The sequence below is a fragment of the Curcuma longa genome, chromosome 5, assembly GCF_044706935.1.
Source record: "Curcuma longa cultivar G26 ecotype Majalengka, Jawa Barat chromosome 5, ITB_CL_G26_1.1, whole genome shotgun sequence".
NCBI classification, from domain to species: Eukaryota; Viridiplantae; Streptophyta; class Magnoliopsida; order Zingiberales; family Zingiberaceae; genus Curcuma; species Curcuma longa.
The window spans coordinates 14,624,565-14,649,568 of NC_133865.1; the positions used below are offsets into that span (position 1 = coordinate 14,624,565).

The 25,004-nt window shown below is 34.4% G+C and overlaps 1 protein-coding gene across 1 annotated transcript in view; it reads right to left on the reverse strand.

Annotated features, from left to right (window-relative positions):
* LOC141828989 (AP-1 complex subunit gamma-2-like) overlaps positions 1 to 25,004 on the reverse strand; it is a 67,171-nt gene that overhangs the window by 14,524 nt on the left and 27,643 nt on the right. Inside the window, exons 5-18 of the mRNA XM_074716388.1 lie at positions 23,473 to 23,652; positions 23,150 to 23,304; positions 22,436 to 22,526; positions 18,955 to 19,118; positions 18,271 to 18,325; positions 17,256 to 17,378; positions 17,074 to 17,169; positions 16,373 to 16,500; positions 8,426 to 8,530; positions 8,055 to 8,326; positions 6,256 to 6,360; positions 6,081 to 6,167; positions 5,834 to 6,009; positions 5,295 to 5,399 (exon numbers count right to left, since the gene is read on the reverse strand). Of these exons, the coding sequence (XP_074572489.1) occupies positions 5,295 to 5,399; positions 5,834 to 6,009; positions 6,081 to 6,167; positions 6,256 to 6,360; positions 8,055 to 8,326; positions 8,426 to 8,530; positions 16,373 to 16,500; positions 17,074 to 17,169; positions 17,256 to 17,378; positions 18,271 to 18,325; positions 18,955 to 19,118; positions 22,436 to 22,526; positions 23,150 to 23,304; positions 23,473 to 23,652 (1,842 nt within the window). The remainder of the gene's footprint in view (positions 1 to 5,294; positions 5,400 to 5,833; positions 6,010 to 6,080; positions 6,168 to 6,255; positions 6,361 to 8,054; positions 8,327 to 8,425; positions 8,531 to 16,372; positions 16,501 to 17,073; positions 17,170 to 17,255; positions 17,379 to 18,270; positions 18,326 to 18,954; positions 19,119 to 22,435; positions 22,527 to 23,149; positions 23,305 to 23,472; positions 23,653 to 25,004) is intronic.

Sequence of the window (25,004 nt, forward strand, 5' to 3'; positions counted from 1 at the left end):
GAGAATAACACTTAAATATGTTCAAAAGTGAAAATAATAAGTCACAAATTGAATTTTTTTTTATAGTCAGGAAGAAAGAAAGATTTGTAAACCTTACAAGATCATCTCAAGAGAAAACTTAATAATTAAACATAAGTTAATAATGTTAGATATGTACCTCAAATATAATATCAATAGAAAAAAACATACATGACTCCTAAAAGAAAACTTAATAATTCAACATAAGTTAATAGTGTTAGATATGCACCTCAAATATAATATCAATAGAAGAAAAATATACACGACTCCTAAAATCAAGTGGTGAAAATTAAAGGGCAAAGAAACAAAGCATATTTAAGGAGAAAATAAGTGCACAAGTATTAGAAAAAATTCATAGTGACTCAAATATGACACAAGATAAGATGACATTAAAGTTGAAAATGATGACTGAGAGCGTACTTAGTAGGTCAAAGGACATACACCACAAAGTAAAGAATCTTGGTGACGGAACGAGAAAGTACAAGAGAGAAAAACGAACAACCTATAAGTTATTATAAACTTGTATAAACGAAGAAAATTTTAAAAAATATGCAGTAGCTAAGAAAAAGGCTAAGAAAGTGATGCGTGAAGCCAAAAATGAAAATTTTGAACGCTTATATCCACAGATGAACACAGAAGAAGGAAAAAAGGACATCTATAGAATAATTAAAACGAGAGAGAGGAAGATATAAGATCTTGCCCAAATAAAATGTACTAAAAATGAATGCAACATGGTACTAGTGAATGATGAGAAAATAAGAGCGATGAAAAAGGTATTTTTATCAACATTTTAATGAAAGTTTAGATGACCAATTTTAACTTAGGTAATTTAAGTAAGTCAGAAGAGTATAAAAATTTAAATTTTTATCATAAAATTCAAACTTCAGAAGTAAAACAAACTGGGATGCAAAATGAAAAAAATGCTTGGATCAAATAATATTTTGATAGACGTACGAAATTACTTAGGAAAGTAAAGTATTGAATCACTTACAAAATTATTTAACCTGATATTGAAAAAGAAAAAAATATATAATCACGAGACGTACAAAATTATGTGAATTATAGGAGCATTAAATTAATGTGTAATACTATGAAACTTTGGAAAAGAATAATAGAGAAAAGACTAAAGAAGAAGATCATAGTGACCAAAAATTAATTGACTGCTAAGATTACTTAGTAATTATGAGACACCTGATAACTAATAGTCGATGCTTAAAAAATACAAATAATTGACTACCGGTCATGAATTAAGATTCAAAGTCAACTTCTAAGTGTCTTCTTTATTCTCCGAAATCCTAAACCCTAAATCTACCTTCCTACACCACGTTTTATTAGGATCGTATGGCCAGCTAGAAAGGGAGGGATGAATAGTGATTCGATACAAGCTAGTGTGATTTTATACTTCTCTTGCTTTCAATAACAAGGTCACAACATGATATTAGTAGTGAAATAAACATACACAAACAATCACACTTACCGATCACTATCACGTTCTATGATCTATCAATAAATCACACTCGGAAAGCACCATTATTTCTTCTTCTCGATCAACTACCGAAGGTGGAGAAACCTTGATTGCAAGGTTTATAAGGAGATGAACATTCAAAGAAATATAAGGCTTCTAATAGGGTTTAACCAACTCTATTTTGCCTATATTCGTTTTCTCTCAACATTCAACTCTCATGAAGTTATACCTTGGCCTTAAAATCATCTTCCTTCGGGCCTCACGTCCTTCAATGCACCCAATCCCTCGATTCCTATCAATGTCATCTTTTATGTTTTTGCCTTTGAAGTCCACTTCCCTTAGCTCCTCTTCGATGTTCCTTATCCTGCAGTCCCTTAAATACTTCACGTCATCCTTCACAGATCTCCATGGACCACGAGCCATCAGGCATCCATCGACCTTAGTCACACTGTCATTTTCATGTGTATTCCTCCTAGTCTTGCAAGACTCAAACACACACATTATAACTTAAAACAACCTTAACTTAAACTCTTTGCGCACACATCAAAACCTATGATCGTTCTCAATCACCAAGGAGATAAATGCACCAATAAGCTTATCATTGGAGCTTCAATCTAAACTCAAATATGAGTCGTATGGAGCCTAGGTAATGTCAATTATACTTGAAAATCAATTTCTACAACTTTTTATTCTTGATTCAATGCTAATCCGAATTGTTTGTTGTTTGTGCTTGTTGTTGGGTCCAAACCAAACAATTTTGATGCATTATGATTAATTTCTACATTGAACATAACATATTGTGAATATAATATTATCGCAATCTTGTCGTTGGATCCTAGTGCCTTTTTGTGTTAATAATAAAATGATCACATAAGCAATATGGAAAAGAAACAAAATTTATATTTAATTTCACATATATAATAAGGTTGTAAATATTGGTGCAACCATGTTCTAGCTTGGTCCTATTAGATCAATAGCGGATGATTGTTGTGTTATGATGTTTGGACAATGTGTTGGTGCAATCATATTGTGAGCAATATAATTGAGATAAGATTAAATTAGGTCAATATATCAAGTAGGTCAAGATTGACTATATACTTAAGTTAGATGAATTCTAAACGGCTAAGTTGACCAAACATTTAGCAAATAGAGAAATCCAATAGAGAATTGAAAGATAGAAAGTCTAGCAAAGAGATAACAAGAGGAAAGCCCATCAAAAAGTTGGCAATAGAGAAGTTCAACTGATCCTAACATGTGGCAATGATGGAAGTCCAAGTAAATCATATTGTTTAGCAATTGATGAAAGTCTAAGCAAGCAAGTTAAGATTGACTAAATGTTAGGCAGTGTTGAAGTCCCGATACATTATAGTTGACTAAAGTCCTGAAGGAGTGGTCCCTAGGTACATGGAAGTCCTGATGGGTTAAGGGTCACCTAAGTCTAGGCAAGTGGAATTTCTAGTAAATTAAGGTTGATATAAGGTTGGGCAAGTGAAAGTTCTAGTGACTCAAGGTTCACTGTCACTAGGATGAAATCCTGAAGGCTAGACTTCTAGGCAATGAAAGTCCTAATAGGTCATGGTCAATACATATTAAGCAAACGATGAAGTCCCAGAGACAACCTCTAGGTATTGGAAGTTTGGGTAAATTGAGGTTGACTTATACTAGGCATTGGAGGAAGTTCTGAAGACAAAGGGTCTCTTAGCATGACGATAACTTAACCTTAAAGTGGTTAGAGTCATGGTTTCAGTCATTGATACTTGAGTCAAGTGATATATGAGTTGACTAGACAATTGACTTAGATTGGAATGAAATTGAATAAAATGTTTCTGTTTGGTAGTCGGTTGGTTGCTTAGACAACTGAGGAATAACCATCAGTAAGATTAGTCGACTAATGTTATCGATAGAAAACTAGAAAGAATTATTGATCGGATAAGGTTGCAGTGCAACAATCACATGTTTAAAGGTTATAGTGCCCCAATCAACTAATAATGAATTCCAATCGACTTCAAGTAGTCATTGTCAATGTCGGGCTGACACAATCAAAAGAAGCAGTTGATTGATGGTGGCTAGTAATCAATTGACCACTAGACTTGAAAGCAACAAATGCTCTATAAAGTGGGAGTTGCTTGGAGATTTTGGCACCGGTTCTTGAGCCAACATTGTTGCATTCCTAAGCCTATTTTAGTCTATAAAGTGAAAGAAAGCAAAGCAAAAGCAAAAAGTGTAATATTTTCTTTTATGTTCTAATTGTTTGGTTTGACAATTGTGTTACCATGAGAAGGAGAAAGTATATTGGTCATTTCAAGAGTAATCTACCGACGGATTATAGGTCATGAAGCAGGAGCAAAGGCCGTCAAACCATGTACATTTTGATTTGTTGTTGTATGTTCATTGTTTTGAGTTTGCTATTTATATTTTACATTGAGCATTAAGATTACAAACGAACATGAGAAAGAAAAGTAATCCTCTATTCACCCCTCACCCCCCCCCCCCCCCCCCCCCCCCCCCCCCCCCCTCTCCTTGCCTTTCTTGATTCAATAGTATCAATGCAAGATTTCAGACAGTGGGATCTTGATTGGATTATGTGCAATCATATTCCAATCGAGCACCAATAATATCTGATAAGGTCCTAGAACCAGTGGAGCTGTCATAAGCAATATTTACCTACGGGTGTGAGTAAATAGCTGAATTCTACTGGCCATCAGAGCCAAAAGTAAGAGTTTGCAATCCCAGAAAAGTGATAAGGGCATTTGACATCACATTATATAAGGACACAGAGCCACACTGCCTCCATCATTTAGTCTGGAGTGATGCTGTATCAAAAAAAAAAAAAAAAAAACAATCTGTAAGAGTGATCGTTTAAGTAATATAGCATCAAGACCTTCCACAGTTTACTACAATCTTGTCTGCTATAATACAAATCTACTACTCACTGGCCCAATTCAACAATAAAATTCTAAGGTCTGTGTGGCCTTTCGGAATTGACATCATGTCAAACAAGGCACAACTTGTACACAAAGAATTGTGGGCAAAGAGAATTTTTCTCAATAAAGTTGTCAAGAAATTAATTCTGAACACATTTACATCCTAACTATTCAGAATTAATACCAAAGACTGTTGACCATATTGAATTTAATTTAACAAAATGAAAAGTTTCACAGGCTAATGGTAGTTGATGATGAATTGCATGCACTGTGGTACAAGCCAGATAAATCCAACACATTTAAAAGCCTGAGCTCGTTTTGATTTCAGTTTGAGTGAAACAAACTCAGTTTGTAGGATACACACAACTGGTAATAATTTTTTTATTTTATTTTTCAACCTTCTAATTCCTCTAGCAACTAGTAAACTTGAAAATGAAATAACCTAACCAAGCCATAATCACTGCAGCTAAGCAAGCATAAAACCAAGGTTCAAAATCTCTAAGTGTGGAACTTTCAATCTTTGACTGGAATAGCACGTGTTTGGTACTATGACAATGCGATGACATATGATCCTAGTGATAAATTAGAGGTGGAAAGAGAAATTAAATTCTTTTGATAAAAAATAAAAAGAAGATATTTATATACCTAAAAATACACATTCTAGCAACTGGCGTAGGCAGCCTAGGAGAGATTCAGTGTCAATTAGTATTGAGTTTTTTAATTTATTAAAATGATATATTTTAATTTTGCCACTCAACATATATAGGAAACAAGTATGGGATTTCAAACCATACATAAAACTGTTTTACAAGATTAATCCAACAACATCAAACATATAGCTAAGGGTAGTCAAGTAGTAAGAAAGTCCACAACAGGAACTCACATACCTGTCCATGCTGACCATTAGTAACAGTTAGAGTTTGTGTAACCACTCCATTTCCATTAGAAGGAAGGTGATTACTGCTGGCTGGATCTAAATGTAAATTGACAAACTGTAGAATGCAATAATATTAGCTGTCATGACAATAGCAGATTGAACCACTGATGGATAATAAAATCTGAGTTATGAAACAGCAAGGCTATGCTACCATACAAGTAAAAGAAAATATTCAATCAAGACAAGCAAGAAGACAAATGTTCCAGTACACCCGAACATGGAAAATATATCCAACTGTACAAATGCATAGCAACAAACACATATAGGGATATCTAAACATCATTTCCAAGATAGAACAATGATTACTAGATCTTACTAGCAGCGGCATTATGAACTAACAATTTCAAGAAACAACCTTTAAGCAATGCAAGTATCTTATGTGTTTATTGTAGAATTAGCATGACTAACAAGACATATCTAATCAACTAAATTCAGAAAACAAACAGACAATGTGTAAAGAAAAAACATTAAGTTAATATGTTGGTTTACCTTTGGAACAGCTGCTTGAAAAACAAAATCTGAATAGGCATCGAATGACAAATTAATAAATGTAGCAAGGATCTGAGTAACTTGTGGTGTATCAGGCTGCTTCGTGAAGCTGAATGTAATCTTCAGGGTACTGCTTTGAAAAGCAGTAATCGAGGGATAAACTGGACTATGAACTTCTGTTCAAGCAAAAAGATGTCATCACAATTCCCATTTCAGTGTAAAAACACTAATCAACAACCAAATTTACCAGGCAGAACTCCATTTGATGTTAATCCATCCAACAAATCTACTACATGAACAGTACTAGAAACCGGTTTGGTTATCGGTGATAATCCTAAGAGAATGCAGAAAACAAGATTAAAATCTAGCAAGAATATAAGGATGAATAAAATTGCTATATTTAAGCTTTAATAAATTGTTACCTTTATCGGAGGAACCAATTTCAGGTGAAGTATTACTTTGATCAGGTGGTGTTCCAATAGATAAAAGATCCATAAGAATATCTGTACCACTAGCTGGAGCAATGCCTTGTGTGCAAGAAAAAGAATTCAATTAATCCTTCAATCAATATATAAGTTCATATGAATCAGAGTTTAATGCACACAAGATTGGGAGCACGTAACATTTCAATTACCATATAACTGCAGTACCCAAATACTATTAAACAAAAGCAAACTACTGTTCCATGGGGTATATTTCTCATTGCTTATTTGTTTATCATACATGATTGCAACCATATCATCTATGCCTTTGAAAGGATGCCAATCAGAATATTAGTCATCCATCAATACAAAGTAGACAGAAATAGGATGAGCACAGTAGCAATATAGTTTCTCATTTCTAAATCTCGTGTACTGGATGTGACTAGTGATAAAGGTTTAATGATCATAAACAGCCATTCTGATGCAATGATCTTTGTGAAACACGTCAACAAATTAAATTTGGTTGGTAATAATTTCGCACTTGTTCAAATTATGTAACTTGGATAGTCAGTCCTCCACTAAAAGTATTCTGTGTTGACTTTTAAGCGTAAATTGAGTTATCAATATTTATTAGAGATAAAAAAAAAGAGCAGTATTTATGCATGAATAATTCACAACTAAAGAGTGAACTAGTTAACACAACCATGGTTTAAAAATTTGCACCAGCAGCAAGAGAAGTCTATGCCTGGATGGACTCAACAGTATTGTTCATGAGAATGCACCAAGTAGTAGTACAAACAATAATAAAAGTGCAAGAGGGTGTTCAACATAAAACAATAAAATGGAAAAGAGAATATGGACTGCCAAACATGGAAATGAATACAGCTCTCTTGATTTATCTCAAGCACCTGAATCCTTTATCAAACTGTTACATTCGTGTCATACCATGTTACAGCAAGTCTAGACCAACCCAAAAGATTAGCCAGTTAGCTAGGTTCCTCCCTTTACCCCCATTAAGTTATGTATCACCTCCATCTAAATAAAGAACCTTACTACCTCTTTAGGCACTTGGCATCCATCTTGTTTACAAAAGCCAAAAGCCCAAAACTTGTAGGCCCAGAATAATGAGCAAGTTCAAACCATGTTACCACAAGCTAAAGGTACACCAACACAGAACTAACCAGTAGGATAGTGTCACCATTAGGCCATGTATCACCTCTGATCTAATCAACCTCATTCTTACCTCTTTAGGCACCTGGCATAGATCCCATTCTCATTGTCCCATAATACTTAATTTAAGCCCAAAACAATGACCTAGTTCATTCTTGATCTCATCACCCACACCTGTGCCACCCAGCCCATCTCATCCAATGTAAGAGACCTGTTTTGGTACCTTTTTTAACAAAACCAGCATGACAAGTCAAATGTGTGTGTATCTTACATTCCTACTGAGATATAGATCATCAGCACCTAGCCTTCCTATTCGGAAAAGCACCTCATGAAAAGATTTTTCATGGTCAGAATAAAAATTATCAAATGGCCTTCATGGCTACATTAAATATTTTTATTTGGTTCTCAACAATATTAAGGAAACATTAACTATAGCACACATTCTTTTTCTTTGAATATAAAGTTCACCTCTAAAGCTAGTTTGCCTGCAAAAGAAGCTAGATTTTGTTCGGTTGACCAAAAAAAACTTATAACGCGAGTAAGAAAATTAGAATAAATTTATCCAACCAAATGCAACTCATCCTAAACTTTAAAGGTGTTTACTATTTAGTGGAGCAGAGTATTGAAACCTGAGGACGAGTTTGTCAAATCAATGCCCAACAAATCATGCAGAAAATCATTAGAGGTTGGCACAGAAACTGGAGTATCATCAGAACTCAAATCAAGTAAATCAACCAATGGTGCAGCAGTTGGTTTTGCAACACCATTTGGAAGCTTAAGTGAAGTTCCAGAAGGTGGTTGTTGACTAGATTTCTCAGTTGAAATGCTGGCTTGTGAAGACCCAGCTCTCTTAATAACAGTTGACTCGTCCAGAACAGGCATTCGCTCAACCAAAGAAGATCTGCAGATTCACAATAACTTTTGTAATCATAGATTACAATAACAAAAAGTCTCACTATATTATTATTCTGAAGTGGTAGTTAGTAAATTTATTGCTTACTTTATGTTTTGATGTCTCTGTATTATGGAGTTGAATTCAATTGCTCTTTGTTGCAATTCAAGCACAAAACTTCCTTTGTGAGCAGTTATAATCTCCTTAACCCTCCTGGATAATTAATGGAGAACAAATATATTGAAAGAAATTCCATAGAACAATAGGTAAAATAAGAAGCTAAGAGAAAAAAGAATCCTAGGAGATGTACAATCTAGAAAACAACCAATTGGTGTATTAGATTTCCAGCTCATACAGAATTTTAAAGACATGTAGCAAAAGAACAGTGAAGAAATATTGTACAAGTTCAATGACATTCTTAACTCTTAAAGCTAGGATAATCATGGTTTAAAATTTCGTGCCATATCAGAGTTTCAACTTATGACCAAAACAATACAATTTTGGTATCATATCATGTCATGTCAATATAGATTTGGTACTTTTTTAAATATAAAATATATTACTATAATATTTGATTATTATAAATACTTGCTATTAGGTTAAACTAATATTTTAAAAATTGGGATCGAGTAAAAGCCAATTTATGATTAACTAAAGTCTATACATAATGATTAGCTTCCAACTAAAGTCTACACATGGTGAGAGTAAAGACTCAAATCATGTGAGGCTCTTCCATTCCAACTTTATTTGGCATGTACATGTGCATACTATGAGCTTCCGGCATAGCTCCACCAGCCATTGCCTTATGATGGATAAATCCACCCTAGTAGTTTTGATTTCATGTAGAGGCTCACAAATGGTTAAGGAGGTCATCCATAAGGTCCATGATGGTCAAGCTAGTGGACAAAAAAATGGAAATGCCCAAGTATTCTCATTATAGGATACATGGGCATGTAAAGCATGTATGCTAGTCTCGCCATGGCTATTCACGTAGTCATCGTGTCCATATACTAGACACCACTTCCCCATATGGTTAAGCAGCTTAGTCTAGTTCCACTATTGTAGTTCCTGCTAAGGAGTATTCATGTTTCCTCAAATAATAAGTTGTTGCTAAAGTTTCAATTTAGCAAGTTAAACTTTTTAGCTCATGGAAGTCCATCTACTAGTTTACAGACCATCCTCTTGGATTCTAGATTAGGGAGGATCTAAGGACATTTATAGTAATATCTACTCTTTCTTTGCTCTTGCACAACCAACATGTACAACTAATGTCAAAGTTGCCAGTTAGTCTCACTTAAGATTAAGTACGTTAGGGATCTTCCTCCTTCACCTCTGTTATCTCTATCCTTTATATTTTATATATCCAATCTACATTGAGCTTACCATAAATTAGTTTGATGACACCTTTTTTATTCATGATTCAAGGACAAGGTGTTTGGCGTAGTAGAGCATGAGTCTTGTAGATTGTACTAGTTGAAGGAACATTGCTACATGTATCAACATCTTAGATAATTTATAGAAAGTAACAAGGTATATTACAAGGATCATCTCTAAGTCCATTATTTTGGCCGATTAGACACGTGAAGGAATAAATACTAAGTTCGAATTTTGACGGAATCAATGGAATTAAAAAGTTTTAGAATTAATAGAGAAAAGACAGAATATATAAAATTTAAGTATAGTAGCAAACTAGCAATAGACGTAGTAAGGAATTGTTAAGATAGAAGATGATTATTTATTTGTAATTGAAAGTTTTAAATACGTAGGATCATATTTGCATAAGGATGGAGAGGCTGATAAATGTTTTACATATGATACAAACAGGATGATTTGTTTATAAGTAAAATGTATATATCAAAATAAGTCCAAAGTACAATACCCGATAATCAGTAGTGTCTCATGTCTGACATAATGTCAGATCAGAAAACACTCCTAATGACCGGTAAACATGGATTTGTACATTTCTAAAAATCTTCTCACTCTCCAACTGTCCCTCATCAAAGATACAATTGTTCCTAGCTCTCCATACAAAGTGTATCAAAGCCGACATCGCAAGGTGTCTGACTTTAGTCAAGAGACGACCTCCTTCGAAGAAACACCCGAAGACTCGCAGCATCCGCCGGTAGGTAAACATCAGGATAGTTGAAATGTAGAAGGGCGTTAAGTGTTCTTTATAATCGTAAGATATCTCTAAAACTTAAAGGGAAAATTTACAAAACAACAACTAATCCTGCTATATTATATAGAGTTGAATGTTGGACTATAAACAAAGCATACGAATAGAAGATGACAATCATAAAAATGACAATATTACAGTGGATGTGCATACAAGGATAAACATGATAAGAAATAAGAATTAGAATAAAAATCAAGATTACACCTATTGACATGTTACGTAATAACCTCAAAAATCTTCATTCATTACAAGAAACAAGGCCCTATTTATATACAGAAATTAAGGACCTATTCTAAGAAATATATTTTATAGCTAATACTCCCCCTCAAGTTGGAGCATAAGAAATTAATCATGCCCAACGTGTTACAACGATAATCAACTCGGATCTCATTTAAAGTTTTTGTGAAGATGTCCCCTAATTGTTCTCCAGTTTTTACATATCCTGTAGTGATCAAGCCTTGTTGAATTTTCTCACGAACAAAATGACAATCAATTTCAATGTGCTTAGTCTGCTCATGGAATACAGGATTTGATGCAATGTGAATAACTTGATTATCACACCATAGTTGTGCTGGTATTGACATTTTGAATCCTATTTCAGTCAACAGTTGATATATCCACATTATTTCACACACAGACTGCGCCATAGCCCTACATTCTGATTCTGCACTGGATCGTGACACAACCTTTTACTTCTTACTCTTCCATGATACTAAATTTCCTTCAACAAAAATACAATAACCTGAAATAGACCTTCTATCTATTTTAGAACCTGTCCAATCTGCATCTGAAAAACATTCAATATGAGTGTGCCTATGATTTTTATATGCAATACCACGTCCGAGTGCGCCCTTTAAATAACACAAAATTTGCTCTAATGCTGCCCAATGATGAACTGTTGGAGATAACATATACTGACTAATAACACTAACCGAATATGCAATATCTGAACAAGTCAAGATAAGATAATTCAACTTCTCAACCAACCTTCGATATCTCTCTGGATGTTCAAATAATTCTCCATTTACTGTAAAGTCCACATTCTAAGTTATCGGAGTACTACAAGGCTTTGCCCCTTTTCTTGTCTCAGTTAATAAGTCGAGAACATATTTCCTTTGAGATAGAAATATATAATTTTTACTCCTCATAACTTAAACACCTAAGAAATATTTTAGCACCCCTAAATCTTTTGTATGAAACTGAGTGAGAATGAAAGATTTGAGAAATGAAATTCTCGTAGTATCACTTCCAGTGATAACAATATCATCCACATACACAACTAACAGAATAGCACCAGCTCATGACTACTTGTAGAACACAATGATCAGATTTGTTTTTCTTCATACCAAACTTTTCAATAACCTGACTAGATTTTTCAAACCAAGCACGAGGACTTTGTTTTAAATCATAAAAAGATTTTCGAAGACGACAAACTCGCCCCATCTCCCCTTGAGCAACAAAACCAAGAGGTTGCTCCATATACACCTCCTCTTGAAGATCACCATGAAGAAAAACATTCTTGATATCAAATTGATATAAAGGCCAATGATGAGTAGCAGTAAGAGAAATAAATAATCGAACAGATATCAACTTTGCAACAGGAGAAAAAGTATCAAAATAATCCACACCATAGGTTTGAGCAAAACCCTTAGCAACAAGACGAGCCTTTAGTGTGGCAATTGACCCATCTGGATTGACTTTAACAGTGAATATCCATTTGCATCTAATAGCTTATTTTTCTGGAGGTAGATCAACCAAGTCCCAAGTATCAGTATCATCCAAGGCTTTCATTTCCTCTATCATTACATCTCTCCAACCGGAATGAGATAAGGCCTCATGAATAGTTTTAGGAACAGAAATAGAGTCAAGTGAAGCAATAAAAAAGCAAGAAGAAGACGATAGCTATTATTAAAAATAAACGAAGAGATAGGAGAAGTACACTGGCATTTACCTTTACATAAAGTAGAAGATCATCATTCGGAGTTGAATCTGATGACGAAGTAGTAGGTGCAGGACATGAATCAAGAGGTTGACGCCTGAAGTATACTTGAACAATAGGAGGCTTGACAAGAGCCGATTCTGAAACAGGTGTGGAGGATGTGATAGAATATACCAATAGATCATCATCATCTTCCCTTTGAGAAGTCGTGATATATGAGGATGAGAAATAAGGTGTGTCTTCCATGAAAGTAACATCGATTGAAACAAGATATTTATTAATACTAGGACAATAACACCTATAACCTTTTTGAAGACGAGAATAACCAAGGAAAATACATTTCAAAGATTTGAAATCTAATTTAGTGACATGTGGACGAACATCCCGAACAAAACAAGTGCTACCAAATATCCTAGGGTTAACAGGAAACAACGACTTGTTAGGAAACAAAACTTTGTAAAGAATCTCACCATGAAGAACAGAGGATGGCATACGGTTAATGAGAAAACATGCAGTAGAAACCGCGTCTGCCTAAAAAAACTTGGGAACATTCATTTGAAATAAAAAAGCTCGTGCAGTTTCAAGAAGATGTCTATTCTTACGTTCAGCAACATCATATTGGGATGGAGTATTAACACAAGAGGTTTCATGAAATATACCATTCTGACTCATATAAGATTGAAATAGACTTTGACGTATATTCCTTGGCATTATTACTTTGTAAAGTACAGATGAAAATATTGAACTAAGTTTTAATTTCCAAACAAAAAGCACAAAATAGAGAAAATAACTCAAAATGATTTTTCATTAAATATAACCAAGTTACACGAGAATAATCATCCACAAAAGTGATAAAATACCTAAAACAAGGTTTAGACAGAATATGACAAGGACCTTAAATATCAGAATAAATTAACTCAAAAGAACTAATAGCACGTTTATTTATCCTTAGACTTGAACTAAAACGATGATGTTTTGCAAACTGACATGACTCACAATTTAATGAAGACATGCTACTATATTGTGAACAAAATTTCTTGAGTAATGGAAGAGATGGATGTCCTAACCTACAATGAGCCTCAAAAAGAGAATTTACATCCGAACAAGCGAGAGATCTTGGGACAGGTGAATCAAGAATGTAGAGACCTCCATTTTCATGTCCTTTACCAATAGTCTTCTTCGTCAAAAGATCCTGAAATAAACAATGATCGGGAAAGAATGAGATGCAACAGTTAAGATTGCGAGTTAATTGACTAATAGAGAGTAAATTAAAGGATAAATTAGGTAAATGTAAGACAGAGGATAAAGAAAGCAAAGGAGTGGTATTGATAGTGTCAGACCCACGAAGGCAAAATGAAGACCCATCAGCTAAGGTAGCAATAGGAGTGTTAGATTTGTGCGTGAAAGTAGAAAAGAGACTAGAATTACCTGTCATATGATCCATGGTGCCAGAATTAATGACCCACTTAGAGGATGAGGAAACAAGACATATATTGTTGTTACCTGAATCAGCAATAATAGTAATAGAGGAAGATGAAGACTTAAGTGATTCCTGATATTGAGAAAACTTGGCAAATTCATCTGTAGAAATAAGCACCAATTTATCAGAGGGATCTTTAGTGGATGCAATATGAGCCAGATGTTTTTGCTGATTTTTGTACTGAAGCTTTCTGCACTCAAACTTTGTATGACCCGGCTTACGACAATAATTACATATAATACCACTAGATGTCCGATTTTCAAAGTCTTGTGAGTCTCCTCCTTTGTTTCTATTGTGAACAGTTAATTTCTTTGAGACATAATTATTATTACGACTCACCAAAGCACCACTAGGTAGAACAAATATGGTATTTTCTGTAGGGAGAATGCGGCTAAACACTTCTTGTAACGAGGAGACCTCAGAACTAGATAGAATTTGTGATTTAGCAGATTCGAAGTCAGGTGATAAACCAGCAAGGAAGCTTATGATAGTCATCTGCTCCCGTTGACGTTGTTAAACCTTCACATCAGGGCTAAAGGGTAGCAACATATTAAGCTCCTCATATGTCTTTTTGAAAGCCATAAAATAATTAATCTGATGTTGATCTTGTTTTCCACACGGTAAAAAGCTTTGTAAACCTCATACATACGGGTGAGATTTCCTTTTCCAGAGTACAAAAAGTCTAGATAATCCATCAATTCTTTAACGAATTCACAGTGATTAATTAAACTAATTACCTCATTATCAATACAATTCCGAATCTGAAGGAATAAGCGAGCATCTTCTCTAAGCCATGTCTGTTTTAAATCATCTTGTGGCGGGTCATCAGTCAAATGTCCATCTTTGTCAATACTTCGTAGATAAAGACGGACAGTTTTACTCTAATCCAAATAGTTTGAACCATTTAACTTATAATCCGTAATTTTAGAGACCACGGACACCATATCCATCACGATAGAAGGTTTATTTTGAGATGAAGAAGAATTCCAAATTCAAATAAGCTTACTATTAAGGTAGTAAGGAGGTTGAGCGGAAACAATCCCGATGATCAGCCGCAGGCAGAAGGCAACCGGCTGGTCGTCGGCAACGGCAGAACAAAGCAGGAAAACAGGGCGAAAAAAAAACTAGGGTTTTCCTTCTGAAGACTCACCGCTGACCTTAGAAGCAGAATCCTTCCACGAATCTGATCACCACGATGCACATGTTGGAGACGAAGCACCAACTCTCCGATGATCTGAAGAAGCAGAATTCTGCCGCTAACCTTAAGCGACAGGAGCGATGGCGTCGGAAGTGTGTGAAAGCTTCGGTGGCTTTGAAGGCTAGGGTTCGGCGTCTTCCGCGATGTAGATGAAGAAGACGGAACGCGATCACGAGGTGGATAGAGGAATGCGATCGCAAGGTGGCGGCGCTGAAAACCCTAAGCGACAGGAGCGACGGCGTCGAAAGGCGCGTTAAAGCTTCAGTGGCTTTGAAGGCTAGGGTTCGGCGTCTTCCGTGATGCAGATGAAGAAGAAATGCGATCGCAAGGTGGATAGAGAAACGCAATTGCGAGGTGGCAACGCCGAAACCCTAACTCAACTCTAATACCATGTTATGTAATAACCTCAAAAATCTTCATCCATTACAAGAAACAAGGCCCTATTTATATACAAAAATTAAGGACCTATTCTAAGAAATATATTTTATAGCTAATATAACAAAATTCTAAAAGACGCATGTAAGATAATATGGACATATACTTAGGCGATCAATTAATATTCAATTAGATGATATGAGACCAAGACAAAATACTCACATTAATTGAGCAAAAAAGAGATTATAGAAGACTTGATTAACAATAATAAAACAAGACAAAATTAAGATATATTAGGGAATCAAGTTCAATGGCGTAGGACGATCATATAAGTCACCCCATTTAGTGGGATAAAGGTTGTTGTAACGAGGTCTACAGTATCCATTTACAAACATGAACCAATGTAAATAATAAGACATTCAGAAGAGGCTAGAAGGTAAAGAAAAAGGTGTGTCATGGTCTTATTTTAAAAAGTAGAATAAGAAAAAAATTACTTCGTGATACCTGGAAACAATCATCAAACAGCTACTCAGGTAATGAAGAAGTGGATTGTGTTCTTTCATATAAATATAGGTTTAAAATGCTTGCACTCTTATAATAAGGAAAGCAAAAGGAGCGAATCCTAGAGCTGGTGCACAAATCAGATAAGAAAGATGACTACCAAAGTCATAACAGGTCATAATTATAATTAGAAGATTCTTAGATTGAGAATCTTGTATAAACTCCTCAAATTTATTATAATAGTATATAAACATTCAAATATATGTTTCAACATAACTACCTGGTGTAGCTACGCAAATTTCATCCAGGCTGGTCAAAAGCACCTCATTCAAGTTTGTAAAAATGATAAATGGAAGGGATAAAAAAACATCAAATGAATAGCATACTCTGAGGTTGGTGGAAAACGTGATGACAGCTTCAGAAGAGCAATCAAGGACATCAATCGAGTTGCAATGTCTGATGACTGACTAATTAAACAAGCCTCCAAAACATCCACAGCATCAGATTCAGTCACCTGCAACAATTTATCAAGTGGGTAGTAAAAAAGGATTAACCAGAATACAAAAAAATGTCATGAAAATATAGATGCTGCAAATCCTTCTCTCTTTTAGATAATCATCATAGAAAGAGTAAACATTACAACATGGGGAGAGGAGTTCTCCATCGTACGGATTTAAAAGAACGTGAAAGATTATGGCAATAATGAATAATATATGTAAGAAAACAAAAGAAAATGTTGATGGATATAGATATGCAAAATTATACTCGAAATATTTACTTAACTAGTGTAAGTTATTGAGGCTCAATATTTTAATATGTCAATGAACAACATGGATTTAAGAATAACAAGAAAAGTAATGCAAAGAATCATATTTCAAAACCTCAAAGTATAAACACAACCAAAATAACATAAGAGAAAAGAAATTATGAAAAATTTTAGTTGTCTATTGGTTGAAAAAGAAGTGCCATCACAACCTAACATGTTTTAGAAAATGAAACTAAGCAGTAAGTTGACAATTAAAAGGAAAGTAATAGAAGTATCAGTGTGACTGCTAGTAAATAACTAAACAAAAATCTATGCACATACTGTCGTTGGTTCTTCAACTTCCAACACCCCAATATTGTTAACCAGCATCTCACCATATTCGCCAATGCACCACATTGTTACACATACTAAACTTACCTGGACAATAAATTCATTACAACTGTAATATTTTCTTCATAAAGAAATAATATTATAAAGCATAAATATCAACATAAAACACTTACCTGTTCAGGTGATGTGTGGAATGCCTTGTATAAAGATCTTACAGAGTATCCTTGAAGATCAGGTGCATTGCTTATTACAACTATAAGTGCATGCCACACATTGTCTTTCACATAATTCCCTGCCTAGACATCAGATAAATAGAGAAAACAAAGAAGATGCAATGTTATTTAGGAAAAGATTATAGATAGAGAAAATAAAGCAAATGCAACTAGGATTCAAGTGGAGGGTTTTTTTATAACCCAGGCTCGAACTAGCATGAACAAACTAAAGAGATTACTAGATCTGGTTTTGGGTCTTGGAAAATGGGTGTAAGTGGGTCTTGTACACATGTCCTATATTATGACCTTTTTCTACCAAAGTCCATCTGTCTCAATTTGGCGAAAAAATCATGCATACAACATCTGAATACATTCATGTGGATACGCGTACCCGACTTCAAGTACAAAGGTCAAGGCAAGATAAGACTATTTTACATATTCATAAAAGAGATATCTAAATATATTTAAGATTTTATTTGTGCATATTTTAAATTTACAAATTTTAAGGATTTAAATTATCCATAATATGTTTAACAAACTGATAACAGAGATCGGTTTAATTGACCATGTTTAGCCTAACTAATAAATACAGCATTGCTTCTAGTTAACCATAGTAAAACTCATTCTGCTAAGCTTAATGAACATTTTAGTAAAAAATTTCAACACAATATTGACCTCATTTACATTGTGCATGGTTCAAACTTCTAACTTAAGCTTTAACATAGTTGAACTGGACTCTACTTGACACGTTTACAATCCAGCGAATTATTGCACTAGAGGTTCCATCATATTCGGCGACTAAATGTGGTTAAAAGTGATGGAGAATCAATGAAAGTTCCCAGATGGAATTTCAAAGAGTCATGAACTATTTGAAATTAAGGCATTACTTCCAAAAATAATCTAAAAAACACAGACAAAAGCAACTACCATTCAGTATCTTGAAAGGAGAAGGAATTCATCAGAATACTTCACATACCAGAGATAACACTTTGAACATCTGATCTATGTACCATTTCTTTTCTTTGGAAAACCTATAAAAGAAAAACAAAAATCAAATCCATATAACATATTGATGAAAAAGAAAGAGGAAGAATCCATATGACTGTTCTTCAGCCTAACATGAATGCTCTAGTTACGAACATAGTGAAGTGATTCTAAAAAATAGAAGTTCTCAGTTGTCATTTTGTGTTTCATGTATGGGGAATTCCAACACGACAGTGAAAGATAGGGATGGAAAAGCAATTCTATGGACAAAGAGGTCCTGAAACTGTACAAAGTTTGCACTAGCTTTTTTTTAATTAATAGTCCATGTAAACCTGATAGAGAATAGAGAAACAGGCCTAATTGCAAATGAGAAACAACAAAATGCAAAACAAATCCAAAAGCATTGTAGGAATGGAATTGATATTTAAAATTAATCCAAGAAATAGGTTTCAAAGGATAAATGATACAAGCTAATCATAAGCAACTGCTTAAAATTTCATCATAATAAATTAACATTTTTCAACTGAAACTACAACTAAAAATGTGAAGCTGTGTTAAACATCATAGTTCACTTCAATCAACCATTGGAAGCATACACATAATAATTTTAACATATGATTTTTCAGGTATTTCTGGCTAAAGTTACATATAACAAAAAGCTAGCATTTTCACTTACTTTTCAACAATTGAGCAAATTTTAGCAGTAAGGTCTCCTTTAAAATCATGATCAGCCACTTCCAGATAATCAATAAGCTCTTTTGTTAAAGGTTTAACATTTGTATCATTAACCAACAGATAAACAAGCTCCAGAGCCCTTTTCCTAATTGAAGCATCAGAATCCTGACAGTTACAACATCAACAAGATGCATTCTGTCAGATGGTATAAAGGAGTTGCCCATCAACAGCATTAGCAACAAACATTATCAAAGAGTTATATTTCCATCAAGGAACAGAATAACAAACAAGAATCCAACTTGAAAAGGGAAATTGGAAGATCATGAGTGATAAAACTAACATACAGATGGAAACATGAAGGCAAAAGTAATGCACTTTATGTGAAGCTACTTTCCAAATACCATCACCACCAAATCAGAGCCAAAGATAGTTAAAATCTTTATTTTTCTCATAATAACAAGGATGATGAGAGAGACTTTTTGTAGCACTTATCAACCATTTCATATAAAAAGAAAATGTGATATATGAATTAAGGTTTAAAATTTCAAACCATGTTAGAGTTTCAGTTTATGACTGAAACAATACGGATTTGGTACTGTAATGTGGCAGGTCAATACGGTTTTGGTACTCTTTTAAATATAAAATATATTAATTAAAAATATTTTTATTGATATTTGATTGTCATAGATGTACATTATCGAGTAAAAGTCGATTTAGGATAAGCAAGTTTAATTTTAATTTATTTTGATCAACTTAAAATTAAATCAAATTTGTATATAGAATAATTTAATTTATTATAATAATATATTTAATAAGGTTAGAATTTATATTATATTTAATTTTTTCTATTTTTTCTAACAATCCATCTCTTATTTACCGCGAATTTATTTACCAAGAAAGAAGGAAAACAAATTAACAAAGGGGAGAGAAAGGAATAACTAGAAATAAGGAGAAAAAAGAAATTAAAAAACAGCCTCGTAGCTAGTCGCGGCGGCCTTACGACTTTGCAGAGGTCTTTGTGAGGTTGCCACGACCTCATGAACTTGCGGAGGCCACCATGAGGCCATTGCTGCCTCGTAATTCCGAGCCCGTGCCAAAACATGTTCCATACCGATTGGCTGGCAAAATGATAAATTCTTGGTACTTCTAACCATGATATAAATGTTAATATTGACTATTAGTATTATACGGATTTTGGATACTATAATGGATTTGGATACTAGAGTTGACTTGTTAGAGATTTTAGTAATATGTTTTATGGGTTTATCCATACATTGGATTTTTTTTAGGAGTTTATATTGAGTCCTATTAAGTATATAAGTGCTTCATTGTCCAGTCCATAGTAACAATAATAAAATATTTCATCACTCTTAATTTCATATCAAAGGCCACAATGAAAAATAATTCGCAGCCTACCGTAATGCAAATAAAGAAATTAAGTTTTAAAGGTTATAGATTTTTAAAGAGTTTACTTTGCCATGATTTTTACTTTAAGATAATCAGCTTTTAAGAAGTGTTTTAAGATGGAAACTGTTTATTTTAAGGCATGGTTATTAAGTAGTTTTGATATTTAAGGTAAATAGTTTTGTAGGAATTTAATTAGATTGGTGCATTTCCTAATTTGCATTTAAATATTTTCCAAGTTTGTTAGCATTAACAACAATAAAAGAGGTAATTTTTAAGTGTTGATCATCTTTCAAGTTAATAAAATTGAATTTTTAATCTCAGTATAAGTTAAATTTATTTCTTTGTGTGAGATAGTAATTGCTCAAGTTGCATCAATTCAGTCTTGGTTCTATTTAGTGTTGTTTTAATTAAATATGAGAGCAAGTTATACTATATTAATTTGTTATTTCTGCAACACAAATTTGCTATTAGAGCCAAATTCGTATTTAACTCAATATTTTACTTTATTCCTTAGGGTTCGTATAATACCCAATTTTCTTTTAAAATTAAGGAGAAAATTAATATTTCTTAAACTAGAGGGGTCTTTTGTAAGATTTCCTATTAAATCTCTTAAGGTCCTTTTCCACATACTCTTCGTCTTCTCACGTAGATGACACTGCACTCTTGGTTGCTCTAGCAACCTCATCAATTCCGCATAAAACCAAATATTGCTGCCCTTGCCTATAATGAGACCTAACTAACTCTTGCAACAATGTCATAGCACCACCAAGCCCTTCTGTAACACACACTCCAAATCACGAGATCTTGTTCGCTCCTTCGTTGATTGCATTGTAGTTGGTCGCCTCTGCCACATGGAACAACTTCACAAGATCTAAATGATAACCTCTACTTCAACATTGCCCCTTTTCCACAACATGACTGCCCCTTTATCCAAGCCCATTAAACTCGATCATTAAAAATGTCTTATTAAAATAATAACAATCAAGCTTTTATCCCACTAAATAAGATCGGATATATAAATCCTCTTACGTCATTAGGCTCAATCCCCTACTATATCATCTATTTATATTTAAATAAATTTTATTATATTTTATTATTGCTAATAAAGTCTTCTTTAGTCTCCCTCTTCCTCGATTAATGTATGTATTTTATTATAGTCTCACATTGCCTAACTATGACATTTATTGATCGCCTAACTACATATCCATATCATCTTAAATGCATATCTCAGAATTTTTCTTCAATAAATACAGCCTCGACTCTTTATGATATTCTCATTTCTTATCATATTAATCATCGTATGTCCACACATCCACCTTAACATCCTCATCTATGTGACTCTCATCTGCTTATGTTCTTGAATCATAGCCCAACATTCAACTCCATATAGCATACAAGATCTATCGTCATTTTGTAAAACTTCCCTTTAATCTTTAGAGGTACCTTACAATCATAAAGAACGCCTAAGACCCTCTCCTATTTCACTCATCCTTCTTGTATCATAAGTAAATCATCTTTGCCTACCGGAAGGAAAAAAGATAGTGGGTATTCAAGGGGTGACTTACTTAAAAAGTCCATCGGTCATAGGGTTGAACTTGAAAGCTCTGAACTATATCAAATGAACCGAGTTATCATTGAGTGTTTTATTGTTGCATATTTTATTTACTCTATGCAACTAACATTTAATTTAGAGCCGGCATATGGATCCTAAAAATATATATGATCCAACTTGAGGATTATTAAAGTTAATGGGTACCCTACCCCACCCACCCCCCTCCCCCTCCTAGGTTAGAGTTGCTAGTTGAATGTGTTATGGGATTAGTCCCACATCAGATATTTTAGTTATAGGAGTTTGTGTTGAGTTCATAAATATTATGGCTCAGTCCTCTCTCATGATAACAATAATGCAATACCAAGAAAATAAAAACTAGAGATACACCAGTTACATTTTCAGATTTGTCATGAAAAGAAGAGTTGACCTTATATTAAATCTTTTCATGGAAACAGCTGTTAGGCACAACACTGATTATTCAATTTGGCAGAAGTTCAAACCATTTATTGAGAAATAGTAATACCTTGACACATTCTAGAATTGTTGTTCTGTGCCTCTGTACTGCTTGAGAGTCTACTGCAACAGCTTTCATAAGCATGTTCAAGGCAACATATCTGACAAAGGACAAAAGAAAGAATGTTCTCAAGCAGTAATATCTAGATGTACTTGAATGCAATTTTCTTCTTACGTTGACTTTCCTTCTGCTGATGACTGGTTTTCACAGCACTGGATTGCACAATCTTTACTACTAATATTGGCTGAATGCAATTGCATATCTAACTGTAATCGCATGGCCAAACTTGCCAAAGGAGCCATGTCTTTAGGAACTATTACAGGGTAAAGTTTGCAAGCACCACCTTTTAACTTTAAAAATCTTGCTATGTATGTGACTAGTATATCTGGCACTTATATTGGGTCATAATAATATAGCTCATAAATAGCTAAACTGATTATTGTAAGTTAAGGATTGTCCCGATGCTAACTTGCATCACTATTATTAAAGGAGTCAAAAAGGATTTATTCTTTGGAATAACAAAGATATGCACAAATGATGGCACCAATATCTTCATACAAAAATTTAATGCAAGCATGTGCAGAATAGAGAGAAAGATGCCTTTTACCATCATTGCTCTCAATGGGCACAAAACTCTCAACAATAAGTTGTTATCTAATGACTCTCAAATATGATAATATTGATTCAAAACATATATTGATGTTATAGAGAAACAGGAATCACCTGATGTTATTGTCACGATTTGACAAGAATCTACCCAGAATATTAATTGCAAGCACACGTAAACCACTAGTAGCTTCTATACCCATTATAGTTTCCACACATTCATATAGAATAGCATTCCCAGCATTTTTGTTTAATTCAGTTTTTGAAGCAACCTGTAGAAGGAAAACAGATAGCGATATTAAGTTTAATACTCATCAAATAAATTATAGCTACAATGGCATAACTCATGATTTTAGCTTAGGAAGTATTGCTACCTATATATGGAATTGAAATTGTGAGTATCAAATTAGAAAAATCAGAGAATATAAAGGAAAACTGACCTGTGCAAGAATATCATTTATATATTCACTGGTATCGGAGTCTCCTTGGCCACACATTCTCATCAGCCTAAGAACCCGAATATGTAAGAAGGGATCTGTAATCCCAGCAATGTCATACTCATGTGAATATGGGCTATTGGAAACATCTTTCAGTATTCGAACCAATCCTTCTGTGCAGTTCTATAATTAAAATGGAAACTAATTTACAGCATGAACAACATTTAAGCAACTACAAGGATGACAGTTTATGGAATCCAGAAAGTGCATAACCAAAAAAAACAAAATATAGCATGATTACAAAGAAAGACAACATTCAAACTTAATATCAAAAAATGTTATTCAAATTCTTTACACATGCAGAACACGGACAAATAGTTGGGACTAGCAGCTTCTGAATGTTTAAACATCATCTTTTGAGGATATGGGAGGCAAAGGCATTAGTTTTAGTGTAGTATTATTAAAAAAACCCACAAAGAGAAAAAAGGATGGATAAGACAATAATGCAACTAAGTTCCTACTCAGCAAGATATTGCCCTACATATCCCAATATGATGGGCCAACCACAACTGCCCAAAAATAGCATTGGCATTTGATAGTAGACACTATGGTTTAAAATTTTGACCCGTGCCGAGGTTTCAGTCTCAGATAGGAACAATACAGTTTCAGTACTGCATCATGCTGTGTAGATATGGTTTCAGTTTTTTTTAAATATAAAATATATTAACTAAAAGAAACTTTTAATCTAAATATTTAAAAATAAAATAACTTTTTATATATATATATATATTAATGGGATAATTTTATTAAATTAAGTCTATCTAAATTATCCCAATATAACTAGGAGTTGATTAAAATTATTAACCTAAATTATTTAATTAAACCAAGATTAAAAACCTTTGGCCCCCGTCCCCTATTCCGTGACGCATCTGCAACGGCCTCGAGGCCCGCATGACGTGTCTAAACACGTGGACAGGCCCGCCCAATGCGTCGTCGAGCTCACATGATGCATCCGAACTAGTCGTTGTGCCAATGCGACACACCCGCGAGGCCTCTAGGTCAATGTGACACGTCCGAACGAGTCGTCGGGCCCATGCAACACGTCTGAACGAGTCGTCAGGCCAGCGTGACGCATCCGCATGGCCTCAAGGTGCATCAATACCGAAGGTGTGGTTGTGTCAGTGCTGATGTCGGTCCACCAGTGGAACAAAATATTTGACACGGATCGTGCGAAATGGCTCGAGATTTTAAACTATAGTAGATACCACGGTTTAAAATTTCGTACCGTGCTAGGCGAAACGGGTGGAATTTGCCATTCCTCCTGTAGTTTGGCATCGACACAACAACCACTGCGGATAGCAACGATCTTCATGGGGTCACGAAGGCGCGCGATCCCACATTGACCTCTACTGGGTCGTAGAGGCCCCCCGTGACCTTCGCGACCCCACGGCACCTTCGAGAGGTTGCGGAAGGATCACGGCTGGATCGCAGGGACACCGCAACCCCAGAGACCTCTTCAGGGTCACAGCGCCCCC